Source organism: Mesoplodon bidens (assembly GCF_964165515.1).
Source record: "Mesoplodon bidens genome assembly, chromosome: 2".
Taxonomy (NCBI): domain Eukaryota; kingdom Metazoa; phylum Chordata; class Mammalia; order Artiodactyla; family Ziphiidae; genus Mesoplodon; species Mesoplodon bidens.
Genome location: NC_138177.1, coordinates 125,812,959 through 125,826,279, shown reverse-complemented (window position 1 = coordinate 125,826,279; position 13,321 = coordinate 125,812,959). Strand labels below are relative to the sequence as shown.

At 37.6% G+C, this 13,321-nt stretch overlaps 1 protein-coding gene across 8 annotated transcripts in view; it reads left to right on the top strand.

The window, feature by feature from the left end:
* The window catches only part of SRSF11 (serine and arginine rich splicing factor 11), a 55,282-nt gene extending 42,597 nt beyond the window's left edge, over nucleotides 1–12,685 (top strand). For 3 of the 8 annotated variants that reach the window (XM_081224728.1, XM_081224721.1, XM_081224727.1), the window contains 3 exons: nucleotides 9,486–9,602; nucleotides 9,980–10,118; nucleotides 10,224–12,685. In XM_081224728.1, the coding sequence (XP_081080854.1) occupies nucleotides 9,486–9,602; nucleotides 9,980–10,118; nucleotides 10,224–10,421 (454 nt within the window). In that variant the 3' untranslated portion in view covers nucleotides 10,422–12,685. The remainder of the gene's footprint in view (nucleotides 1–9,485; nucleotides 9,603–9,979; nucleotides 10,119–10,223) is intronic. The other 5 variants (XM_081224722.1, XM_081224724.1, XM_081224723.1 and 2 more) reach the window with 3 other exon arrangements.
* Nucleotides 12,686–13,321: the final 636 nt, after the last annotated feature.

The window sequence follows — 13,321 nt, the reverse complement described above, 5'->3', positions numbered from 1 at the left end:
GGTCTCTTGTAGACAGCATATATATGGGTCTTGTTTTTGTATCCATTCAGCCAATCTGTGTCTTTTGGTGGGAGCATTTAGTCCATTTACATTTAAGGTAATTATCGATATGTATGTTCCTATTCCCATTTTCTTAATTGTTTTGGGTTCGTTATTGTAGGTCTTTTCCTTCTGTTGTGTTTCTTGCCTAGAGAAGATCCTTTAACATTTGTTGTAAAGCTGGTTTGGTGGTGCTGAACTCTCAGCTTTCCTTGTCTGTAAAGGTTTTAATTTCTCCATCAAATCTGAATGAGATCCTTGCTGGGTAGAGTAATCTTGGTTGTAGGTTTTTCTCCTTCATCACTTTAAATATGTCCTGCCAGTCCCTTCTGGCTTGCAGAGTTTCTGCTGAAAGATCAGCTGTTAACCTCATGGGGATTCCCTTGTGTGTTATTTGATGTTTTTCCCTTGCTGCTTTTAATATGTTTTCTTTGTATTTAATATTTGACATTTTGATTAATATGTGTCTTGGCGTGTTTCTCCTTGTATTTGTCCTGTATGTGACTCTCTGTGCTTCCTGGACTTGATTAACTATTTCCTTTCCCATATTAGGGAAGTTTTCAACTATAAGCTCTTCAAATATCTTCTCAGTCCCTTTCTTTTTCTCTCTTCTTCTGGAACCCCTATAATTCGAATGTTGGTGCCTTTAATGTTGTCTCAGAGGTCTCTGAGACTGTCCTCAATTCTTTTCATTCTTTTTTCTTTATTCTGCTCTGCAGTAGTTATTTCCACTATTTTATCTTCCAGGTCACTTATCTGTTATTCTGCCTCAGTTATTCTGCTATTGATCCCTTCTAGACAATTTCAATTTCATTTATTGTGTTGTTCATCACAGTTTGTTTGCTCTTTAGTTCTTCTAGGTCCTTGTTACATGTTTCTTGTGTTTTCTCTATTCTATTTCCAAGATTTTGGATCATCTTTACTATCATTATTCTGAATTCTTTTTCAGGTAGACTGCCTATTTCCTCTTCATTTGTTAGGTCTGGTGGGGTTTTGCCTTGCTCCTTTATGTGCTCTGTGTTTCTCTGTCTTCTCATTTTGCTTATCTTACTGTGTTTGGGGTCTCCTTTTTGCAGGCTGCAGGTTCGTAGTACCTGTTGTTTTTGGTGTCTGTCCTCAGTGGCTAAGGTTGGTTCAGTGTGTTGTGTAGGCTTCCTGGTGGAGGGGAGTAGTGCTTGTGTTCTGGTGGATGAGGCTGGATCTTGTCTTTCTAGTGGGCAGGTCCATATCTGATGGTGTGTTTTGGTGTGTCTGTGGGCTTATTATGATTTTAGGCAGCCTCTCTGCTAATGGGTGGGGTCATGTTCCTGTCTTGCTAGTTGTTTGGCATAGGGTGTGCAGCACTGTAGCTTGCTGGTCGTTGAGTGAAGCTGGGTGTTGGTGTTGAGATGGAGATCTCTGGGACATTTTCGCCGTTTGATTTTACGTGGATCTGGGAGGTCTTTTGTGGACCAGTGTCCTGAAGTTGGCTCTCCCACCTCAGAGGCACAGCACTGACTCATGGCTGCAGCACCAAGAGCCTTTCATCCACACGGCTCAGAATAAAAGGGAGAAAAAGTAGAAGGAAGGAAAGAAAGAAAGAAAGAGAGAGAGAGGATGGAAGAAAATAAAATAAAGTAAGGTAAAGTAAAATAAAGTTATTAAAATTAAAAAATAATTATCAAGAAAAACAAATTTTTTTTAAAGGGATGGATAGAACCCTAGGACAAATGGTGAAAGGAAAGCTATACAGACAAAATCTCACACAGAAGCATACACATAACACACTCACAAAAAGAGGAAAAGGGGAAAAAATCATAAATCTTGCTCTCAAAGTCAACCTCCTCAATTTGGGATGATTCATTGTGTATTCAGGTATTCCACCGATGCAGGGTATATCAAGTTGATTGTGGACATTAGATCCGCTGCTACTGAGGTGGCTGGGAGAGATTTCCCTTTCTCTTCTTTGTTTGCACAGTTCCTGGGGTTCAGCTTTGGATTTGGCCCCGCCTCTGCATGTAGGTCACCAGAGGGCGTCTGTACTTCGCTCAGACAGGACGGGGTTAAAGGAGCCGCAGATTCGGGGGCTTTGGCTCATTCAGGCCGGGGGGAGGGAGGGGTTCACATGCTGGGCGAGCCTGCGGTGGCAGAGGCTGCCATGTTGGTGCACCAGCCTGAGGCTCGCTGTGCGTTCTCCCGGGGAAGTTGTCCCTGGATCCCGGGACCCTGGCAGTGGCGGGCTGCACAGGCTCCCCGGAAGGGAGGTGTGGAGAGTGACCTGTGCTTGAACATAGGCTTCTTGGTGGCGGCAGCAGCAGCCTTAGAGTCTCATGACCGTCTCTGGGGTCCGTGCTGTTAGCTGCGGCTTGCGCCTGTCTCTGGAGCTCCTTTAAGCAGAGCTCTTAATCCCCTCTCCTCGAGCACCAGGAAACAGAGGGAAGAAAAAGTCTCTTGCCTCTTTGGCAGGTCCTAACTTTTTCCCGGACTCCCCCCCTGTTAGCCGTGCTGCACTAACCCCTTCAGGCTGTGCTCATGCTGCCAGTCCTCTTCCTGCGCTCTGACCGAAGCCTGAGCCTCAGCTCCCAGCCCCACCCACCCCGGCCTATGAGCAGACAAGCCTGTCGGGCTGGTGAGTGCTGGTCGGCACTGATCCTCTGGGGGGGAAATCTCTGCTTTGCCCGCTGCTCCCCTGTTGCTGCGCTCTCCTCCACGGCTCTGAAGCTTCCCCCCTCCGCCACCCTCTGTCTCCACCCTAGAAGGGGCTTCTGGTGTGTGGAAACCTTTCCTCCTTTACGGCTCCCTCCCACTGGTCCCGTCCCTATTCTTTTGTCTCTGTTTATTCTTTTTTCTTTTGCCCTACCCAGGTACTTGGAGAGTTTCTTGCCTTTTGGAAGTTCTGAGGTCTTCCACCAGCGTTCAGTAGGTGTTCTGCAGGAGTTGTTCCACGTGTAGATGTATTTCTGATGTATCTGTGGGGAGGAAGGTGATCTCCACATCTTACTCTTCCTCCATTTTCCCCCTCTCCTAAGCTTTCATTTTTTTAAGCTTTGTTTGCAAGACTATCAATAGGCTGTGAACATGAAATGTTTTCCAGTACATGGCTACATACTTCAGTGGTGAAGTTTTTTGGGGTTTTGTTTTTGTTTTTGTTTTTTTTGCGGTACGCAGGCCTCTCACTGTTGTGGCATCTCCCGTTGCGGAGCACGGGCTCCCGGACGCACAGGCTCAGCGGCCATGGCTCACGGGCCCAGCCGCTCCACGGCATGTGAGATCTTCCCGGACCGGGGCACAAACCCGTGTCCCCTGCATCAGCAGGTGGACTCTCAACCACTGCGCCACCAGAGAAGCCCGTGGTGAAGTGTTTTTAAAGGCAATTTGTGGAGAATAACCTAAAGTTCATTTTTCTTTTCACTTAATGTTTTATGGCATAGAGTGTATTTAAAATAATGTGGGAATTGAGCAGAGGTCTGTTTTTATGTTTGCTGTATGCATTTCACATCATAATTCGAATTGTTTGTGTGGGTTTTTTTCCCCTAAACATCTGAGTTTTAATGGCTAAAGTATACTGCATTTTCACATTAAATTCATTTTATCATAGTAAGTTATATTTAAAATACCTACATGTTAATATTTTTTCCCATACATAGTGGTTCATTGATAAAATAATTGGAGGCAATGCAAGTTCTGATTTGTGTAATTGTTAGAGTAGTAATTCTATCTTTAACCTGCTGTAGTGAAAATTCCTTGTTGCAAACTTTCTCCTCAGAAAATATATTTTTCACACTTAAAATGGAATTCATATGATAGTAGTAAGGCCTGGCCATACTTAATTCCATTTTCTTCCAATCTTCTGTTTTTTGTTTTGTTTTTTACTTTTTTTAAATTTTATTTTAAAATTTTTATTGGAGTATAGTTGATTTACAGTGTTGTGTTAGTTTCAGGTGTACAGCAAAGTGAATCAGTTATACATATACACATATCCACTCTTTTTTTAGATTCTTTCCCCATATAGGCCATTACAGAGTACTGACTAGAGTTCCCTGTGCTATACAGTAGGTTCTTATTACTTACCTATTTTATATATAGTGGTGTGTATATGTCAGTCCCAGTAACATTTTCTTGACATTTTTCATTTTCCATTAAGCAAAAGTAAAGGGTCATTGTACTTTTTTAAAACTGTAAGGAAATAATTCTCCTTCAAATGTTAGGACTCCTAGCATCGCTAAGAGTCCTTAAATCTTTTACCACAGACACAGATGAGGCTTAGTTTCTCTCAAAATTTAAAGCTGTTGAATTTCTCAGCAAATCATTTTCTTCCAGTCTTGTTTACACATTTTACTGCAGTGTTTGTTTTCTTAATCTTGATTAAATTCACTTAGGAGTCTGACATTGTATATAAATATTAACTCAAAATGGATAAAAGACTTAAAAGCCAAAACGAAAATCCTGTTAGAAGAAAATATGTAAGTTAACTTTCATGACCTTGTATCTGAAAGTGATTCCTTAGATATGACAAAAAGTATAAGCACCAAAAGAGAAATAGATTAGTTGGGGATAATGAAAACTAAAAACTTTTTTTGTTTCAAAGAACACTCAGAACGTAAAGACAACTGTCAGTGCTAGAAAAATAATGTTTCCAATAATGGACTTGTATCTAGAATATATAAAAAACTGTTACAGCTCACTCTTAGAAAGAATGTAGACTTGTGCAGCTGCATTGGAAAACAGTTTGGCAATTCCTAAAGAAATTAAACAGGGAGCGTTTTTTGACACAGCATTTTTGCTCCTGGTGATATGCCCAAGAGAAACAAAAACATGTCCACACGAAAACTTGTACATGGATATTCTTGGCAACATTATTCAAAACCAAAAAGTCAACCCAAATAAAACAAAGTTGTACATTCCATACACTAGATTACTATTCAGCAGTAAAAAGGAACCAAAGTACTGATACATGTTACAATATGCATGAGCCTTGAAAACATACCGGGTGAAAGAAGCTAGACACAAAAGACCACATGTTGTATATGATTTCATTCATATGAAATGCCCAGAATGGATAAATCTATAACGGCAAAGTAGATTAGTGGTTGGAGTGTGATAGCTAAAGGATATGGGGTTTCTTTCAAGGTGCTGAATATTTTCTTTAAAAAGATACATATAAATATATTTAAAAAAAAGTTAAACCAGATATAAGTGCTCAGGGAAATGCTAGAGTAGGTCTGAGGTGGCAAAGGGGCATAAAAGATGGGATGTGCGGTATGTATTTTCTTACCTTAAAAACTGGAGGCATGTTGTTTGCCTGTTTCTTTTATTTAATGGATTTATTCATAAGCACCTTATCCTATTTAATTATTGAATCATTCTTAAATTATGGCATATTCTATACATTTTTATTGTTTGCCACTGTACTACAGTCTATCAAAGGGCACAGAAATACCATATAAAAAACATCTTTTCCATCTAAGGAATTTGGGATATTAGTTACACAAAGCAGTACAATAAAGTGTAAGGTATACAACCCTGACAAACTTAAATATTTGATGAAGGGAAAGTTCTGGGTAATGCTTCCAGGACAGGGGTCACAGATGACTTGTAAGGTGGTTTTTGTTATTTAAAGCTTAATTTGGAAGCTAAGTTGAAGACAACTGAAGGTATAGGGCTATATTTATTTTTTTGATTATTTTGTTTGTCCCTAAATCATATAATAGTCATCTTCCAAGTCCTATACTTTTTTTCATTTAATTAATTTTTTTAAATGTTTATACAATTTTTAAGGTTACTATCCCCTTACAGTTATTACAAAATATTGACTGTATTCCCCATGTTGTACAGTACATACTTGAGCCTGTCTTACACCCGATAGTTTGCTGTCGTTAGGTGGGATTTGTTTTTTGTTTTGTTTTTTTTAAGTTTAGTTGCTGTACAGTATAGCGATTCACAATTTTTAAACATTATGCTCCATTTATACTTATTATAAAACATTGGCTATATTCCCTGTGTTGCACAGTGTATCCTTATAGCTTATTTTATACCTAATAGTTTGTGCCTCTTAATCCTCTACCCATATATTGCCGCCTGCCTTCCCTCTTCCCACTGGTAACCTCTAGTTTGTTCTCTCTGTCTGTGAGTCTGCTTCTTTTTTGTTATATTCACTAGTTTGTTGTATTTGTTAGATCCATATATAACTTATGTCATGCAGTATTTGTCTTTCTCTGTCTGACTTATTTCTTTTTTAACATCTTTATTGGAGTATAATTGCTTTACAACGGTGTGTTAGTTTCTGCTTTATAACAAAGTGAATCAGTTATACATATGTCCCCATATCTCTTCACTCTTGCATCTCCCTCCCTCCCACCCTCCCTATCCCACCCCTCTAGATGGTCACAAAGCACCAAGTTGATCTCCCTGTGCTATGTTGCTGTATAGTTGCTGCTTCCCACTAGCTATCTATTTTACGTTTGGTAGTGTATATATGTCCATGCCACTCTCTCACTTTGTCCCAGCTTACCCTTCCCCCTCCCCATATCCTCAAGTCCATTCTCTAGTAGGTCTGCATCTTTATTCCCATCTTGCCCCTAGGTTCTTCTGACTTTTTTTTTTTTGCGGTACGCGGGCCTCCTTGGCATGTGGGATCTTCCCGGACCGGGGCACGAACCTGTGTCCCCTGCCTCGGCAGGCGGACTCTCAACCACTGCGCCACCAGGGAAGCCCTCACCAATTTTTTTTCTTTTTTCCTTTTTTTTTTTTTTTTTTTTTTTTAGATTCCATATATATGTGTTAGCATATGGTATTTTTCTCTTTCTGACTTACTTCACTCTGTATGACAGTCTCTAGGTCCATTCACCTCACTACAAATAACTCAGTCTCGTTCCTTTTTTATGGCTGAGTAATATTCCATTGTATATATGTGCCACATCTTCTTTATCCATTCATCTGTGGATGGACACATAGGTTGCTTCCATGTCCTGGCTATTGTAAATAGAGCAGCAGTGAACATTTTGGTACATGACTCTTTTTGAATTATGGTTTTCTCAGGGTATATGCCCAGTAGTGGGATTGCTGGGTTGTATGGTAGTTCGTTTTTTAGGTTTTTAAGGAACCTCCATACTGTTCTCCATAGTGGCTGTACCAATTTAAATTCCAGTCAACAGTGCAAGAGGATTCCCTTTTCTCCACACCCTCTCCAGCATTTATTGTTCATAGATTTTTTGATGATGGCCATTCTGACCGGTGTGAGATGATATGTCATTGTAGTATTGATTTGCATTTCTCTAATGATTAATGATGTTGAGCATTCTTTCATGTGTTTGTTGGGCAATCTGTATATCTTCTTTGGAGAAATGTCTGTTTAGGTCTTCTGCCCATTTTTGGATTGGGTTGTTTGTTTTTTTTTGATACTGAGCTGCATGAGTTGCTTGTATGTTTTGGAGATTTATCCTTTGTCTGTCTGACTTATTTCACTTAGCTTAAATGCCCTCCATGTCCATCCATGTTGCTGCAAATGGCAAAATTTCATTCTTTTTTATAGCTTACTAATATTCTATTTTATAGTTACAGCACATTCTCTTTATCCATTCTTCTGTTGATGAACACTTAACATAGCTTCCATATCTTGGCAGTTGCTAAAAAATGTTGCTGTGAACATTGAGATGCATGTATCTTTTCGAAATTGTGTGGGGTTTGGTTTTGTTTGTTTGTGGGTTTGTTTTTTCTTTTGTTTTTTTTGTGGATTTCTTTTTGGATATGTACCCAGGAGTGGAATTTGGGTCATATGGTAGTTCCATTTTTAGTTTTTTGAGAAATCTCCATACTGTTTTCCACAGTGGCTGTATCAATTTACATTTCTACCAACAGTGTAGGAGGGTGCCCTTTTCTCCACATGCTCTCCAGCATTTATTATTTTTAGACCTTTTGATCATGGCCATTCTGACCAGTGTGAGGTGACAGATACCTCAGTTGTAGTTTTGATATGCATTTCTCCAATGACTAGTGATGTTGAGCATCCTTTCATGTGTTTGTTGGCCATCTGTGTGTATTCTTTGGAGAAATGTCTGTTTAGGTCTTCTGCCCGTTTTTTTTGATTGGGTTGTTTTTTTGATATTGAGCTGTTTGTATATTCTGGAGATTAATCCCTTGTCAGTCTCGTTGTTTGGAAGTATTTTCTCCTATTCTGTAGGTTGTCTTTTTGTTTTATTTATGGTTTCCTTTGCTATGCAAAAGCTTATAAGTTTAACTAGGTCCCATTAGTTCATTTTTGCTTTTATTTCCTTTACTTTAGGAGATGGATCCAAAAAAATATTGCTGTGATTTATGTTAAAGCGTGTTCTACTTTTCCCCTAGTTTTATAGTATCTGGTCTTACATTTAGGTCTTTAACCCATTTCGAGTTTATTTTTGGATAGGGTGTTAGAGAATGTTCTGCCCCTCTTTTGCATGTAGCTGTCCAGTTTTCCCAGCACCACTTACTGAAGGGACTGTCTTTACTCCATTGTATATTCTTGCCTCCTTTGTCATAGATTAATTGACCATAAGTGTGTGGGTTTATTTCTGGACTCTCTATGGTGTTCCATTGATCTGTGTGTCTGTTTTTGTGCCAGTACCATACAGTTTTGATTACTGTAGCTTTTTGGTACAGTCTGAAGACATGGAGTATGATTCCTCCAGCTCTGTTTTTCTTTATCAAGATTGTTTTGGCTATTCGGGGTCTTTCGTGTTTCCATACAAATTTTAAAATTATTTGTTCTAGTTCTACGAAAATGCCATTGGTATTTTGATAAAGATTGCATTGAATATGTAGATTGACTTGGGTAGTATGGTCATTTTAACAATATTGATTCTTCCAGTCCAAGAACAGGGCAGAACTTTCCTTGCCATCTGTTTGCGTTGTAGACGCAGAATTTTTTTTAAGTCAAAATTTAGAGAGGAGAGGTACATCTTAAAACGCTAATTGCTCAAAGCAGGGCATGAATTGGGCATGGTTTGCTAGACAACAGGAAGTCAGTTTGATCTGTGTTACCACTAACTCTAGTTCTCTAAATTTTTACCTAATGATTTAGAAGTAATTTTGGATTTTATTAGCAACTGCCTTCCATAACACAGCATATTATCCTATACACGTTCTGGCCACTGAATGAATCTAGAACTGATTCCATAAATAATAATTTACTTCAGACTGTTTTTCCTTGAGTTAGAACTTCTGTTAATCAGTTTTTCCCCAAGTTAAACATTTCTAATGTTTTGATGACATAATGTCTTTAAGAAGTATTGCTAGGCATTAAAGGAAAGGCACATCGTTTACAAAAAAGAATTGCAGTTTTTTAGTATTCATTTGCTTCTTAGGCTCAGAACAGTATTTGAAAATGGGTCTTTCGTTTTCAGAATTCTCTTTCTAGTGGAGCTCCATCATAGACACATCTGCTATGATGTGTCTGCATTTTTGGGATAATACTGTATTTTAAAGTCTAGTTTGCACATTTGTGGTTCTAGAGAGAGACGACGACGAAGAAGCAGAAGTGGCACAAGATCTCCTAAAAAGCCTAGGTCTCCCAAAAGAAAATTGTCTCGTTCACCATCCCCTAGGAGGTAAGGATATTAATCTTTTATTAAATCTATCCTGTTTTTCAGGAACTGTCCGAGTTTTTCTTCCTTTTCAGGAATTAAAATGCTTAAGAATGCGCTGATACATTCCCTTCATGACTTGAGTCTGTGTTATAATAAACACTGTTTAGGATTGGCATTTTAGACCTGTTATCAAGTTATAGTCTTCTTCCCTATATTACTTATATACAGCTTGTATCCAGGGACTTGAAATTGGATCTTTGCTGTCCTCTTTATAGCAAGTGAACTTGGGTCAAGTTTGCCATCTAAAACAAGTTTAAACTTATTCCTATTTAAATAATGGTGATAGTTCTTGAGCAGTTCGTTTCAAGCATCTTGTCAGCATTTTACTGTCATCCTAGACATAAAAAGGAGAAGAAGAAAGATAAAGACAAAGAAAGAAGCAGAGATGAAAGAGAACGATCCACAAGCAAGAAGAAGAAAAGTAAAGATAAGGAAAAGGAACGGGAAAGAAAATCAGAGAGTGATAAAGATGTAAAAGTATGTTTACAAACTAATTTATTTTGGTGTTTGGGCTGGTGCTGGTACTTTAAAGAAGTGATTTTCCTGTGAAGACGTTTACTTTTTTTATTCTCCTTGGCAAAGCAGGTTACACGGGACTATGATGAAGAGGAGCAGGGGTATGACAGCGAGAAAGAGAAGAAAGAGGAGAAGAAACTGACAGAGCCAGCTTCTCCTAAAGCAAAAGAGTGTTCTGTGGAAAAGGGAACTGGTGATTCACTAAGAGAATCCAAAGTGAATGGCGATGATCATCATGAAGAAGACATGGATATGAGTGACTGAATATTTCCTCTGTGGGAATCCCAACTGTATACGTGCATCAGTGTCATTCCTCTGTGTGATTTCTTAATGCTGTATTTGTTCATCTCAAATCTAGATGTATACAGCTCTGAGTCATAAATGGTTATAAAGCTCTTGATGTTGATATTAGTTATTTACATCCAAAAGCTTTTAGAAAAATGATATGGGTAACCAGTTCTTGACAGGTTGAAATCTGATTGAGTAAACAAGCAGTTTTACTATTCTGGTGCTGCTTCATAACAAAAATGAAAAGCTGCATGCATCTACAGCAGGCATGGATTGTTTATGTTGTATGATCTCCTTTATTAAGTTCACTTATAGTATTTCTAGAATTTGATTCATTGCCGTAATAGAGCCATGTAGGGAATGCACTGATTGCATGTTAATTGTGGCAGGAATATTCTAAATGTCATTCAAATCCTCCAACATGATGGATCTACTTATGGTCTTGTTTGTTGACATGACAAATTAACATTCTTATAGTTACATCTGGAAATGAGCATTTGAAATAGATAATCCTTTAAGCCTTGTGGCTAAATTTTTGTGGCTTTTGTTTAACTTTGAAGGGTTATATATGCACTAACCTTTTTTGATGGCTATAATTAGGCTTTAATTACAGAAACAAGATTTCAAATGAAACTGTCTCTGGCAGTGAGTAAATAGCATATTTTGAAGTAGGGTTGTATACTTTTTCATAAGGTGTTTGGGAATTTTTTTTCCTAAAATAATTTATTGAACATCTACATCAGTGAAAGTTATCTGCCTATCCTGAAGTCCATCTGTAAAAGAAAGTTATCTCTTGTCCTGATTTTCAATTGTCCACTCTTTTATTTGTTTTAATCTCATTGTTGGAAAAGGGGGATAGTGCATTTTAAATTGACCTTCATATGCTTTTAAAAATAAGACAGATCTACTTGATAATGTACTTTTTATTTGATCTCAAGTTGTATAAAACCAGTAAATTTTGTGTTACTGTTACTGCAGTAGTAATCTTATGCACACAGTGATTCCATGTTAAATGCAAAGTAGTTAGGCAACTGTTTTCTTACAGGAGTTTCCAAGCTTCACTTTTGTGCAGTAAAAACAAAAGTAGGCTACAGTCTGTGCCATGTTGATGTACAGTTTCTGAAATTGTTTTACAAGACTTTGATAATAAAACCCTTAAACTTATGTTTATGTTCCTGTAAAACCGTATTTGTATTTATTTACATTGTTGAATGTATGGCATTTACCTCATTCATTTTACATATCAAGTTCTTTTTCCTTTCAGTCCACATATTTTAATATAGTAGTAAGATGGAATCCATCACTCTAGTGATTAGTTGCCATTAGAATTGTCAAAATTAGTTTAATTTCTATCTAAAACAGTCTTTTTCTAAGTGTAATTTTCTTATATTTTGGGTGTAGGACTTGGGTTGAGTAAAGCAATGAACGTTAGGATAAATGATCCCACCTATATCTAGTAAATTTATATTTTTGGTGAATATAAACATACTTTTCTGGAATAGTATAGAAACTCAATGGTATGTATCTATTGTACAATACTAAATAGTATATTTATTCATTTATGAAATGAGTAGTGTCTGAGTGGCTGGGATTAAGGGGAAAATGAGCCGGAATTGTAGCTTTTATCCAAATCGGAATATAATTTTTTTTTTAACTTTTAGAAGTGAAATGCCGTATAGATAAGCTAGTGTTGTTTTTACAGTTTGTAGTAACTTTTTAAAGATTTTATGGAAGGGAATTTTGTCTGTAGTGAGTAAGACGTTCTAGTAATGGTCCTAAAAATCACTGCATTTTTAAACACGAAGTTGAACGCAAATGACATTCTTTAAATTTACAGAAAATTTTAGTAGAAAAACATTTAAAGATTGAACCAAATGATATTGTCGGTTTTGTAAGTCAAAAGTAAGATATTGGCAGTTTCACTTGGTTAAGCCTAATACTACTCAAATTTTATTCCCTCACTTGTAGTCTTTGAATATATAGTATGCTGATTTCTCAAAAGGGATTAAGAAATTTTAGGCTTTAAAATAGCACCACTCACTTAAGATGCTGTCGTGAAGGGAGTCTATACTTAGGTTATTTTTCAGTGAACATTTATGCACAAAGGTAGGGTTGCACGGGACAGAAGCCTTTTAACACATAACCAGTCGAAATCAAGTGAACACTGCCTCCACACTGAATTTTGTTCTGTATTTGGTAGTGGAAATGATTTAAAAATAAAAGTGGTTTTGTTAGAAAAATGTTTGTGCTATTTATTTCCTTAAATTCTTCATGAGTGAATGAGGTAGTAGCTATTTAAGAGCCCAGTCATGAATTTCAGCTTCATTTACAGCTGGGGAGACCTGTGTTTCCTACCTTCATTTTCCTGTCTGTAAAATGGGAGTGATATCTACCTTGTAAAGTAGTTGGTAGAAAAAAATGTAGCCCTGTGTGCCTGGGTCGGTAAATGGTACCTGCTATTTAATTATGGAGCTTTTCAAAACTATATGAAAATTTAGTTTGGGGTAACGTTTTAGCAAAAGCACTAAGATAAATTGCATGCAGATATGGCTATGTTTCCCTTTACATTTTTGTGAATATAGGTTTTGGATAATAAGCTCCCTGGTAGTGATTCTATGTGGAAGGTAGAAGAATATTAGTTACTTAGGGAAGAAAGACAAACTGGGCTTCTACTAGAATAGTGAAAACTAATTTTACATTCACCTTGGAGTTGCATCTTAAAACTCATGTTCTGCTCTCAGTGTCATATAGCCTGTACAAGCCTACTTTTCCTCTGGCAAAACAATACCACTTTCTTCACTTGGGCACCAGATTAAGTGGTTTATGCTGTTTGATAGACATCTTTTAAACTGGAATTGAGATTTCTGTTCCTTTTG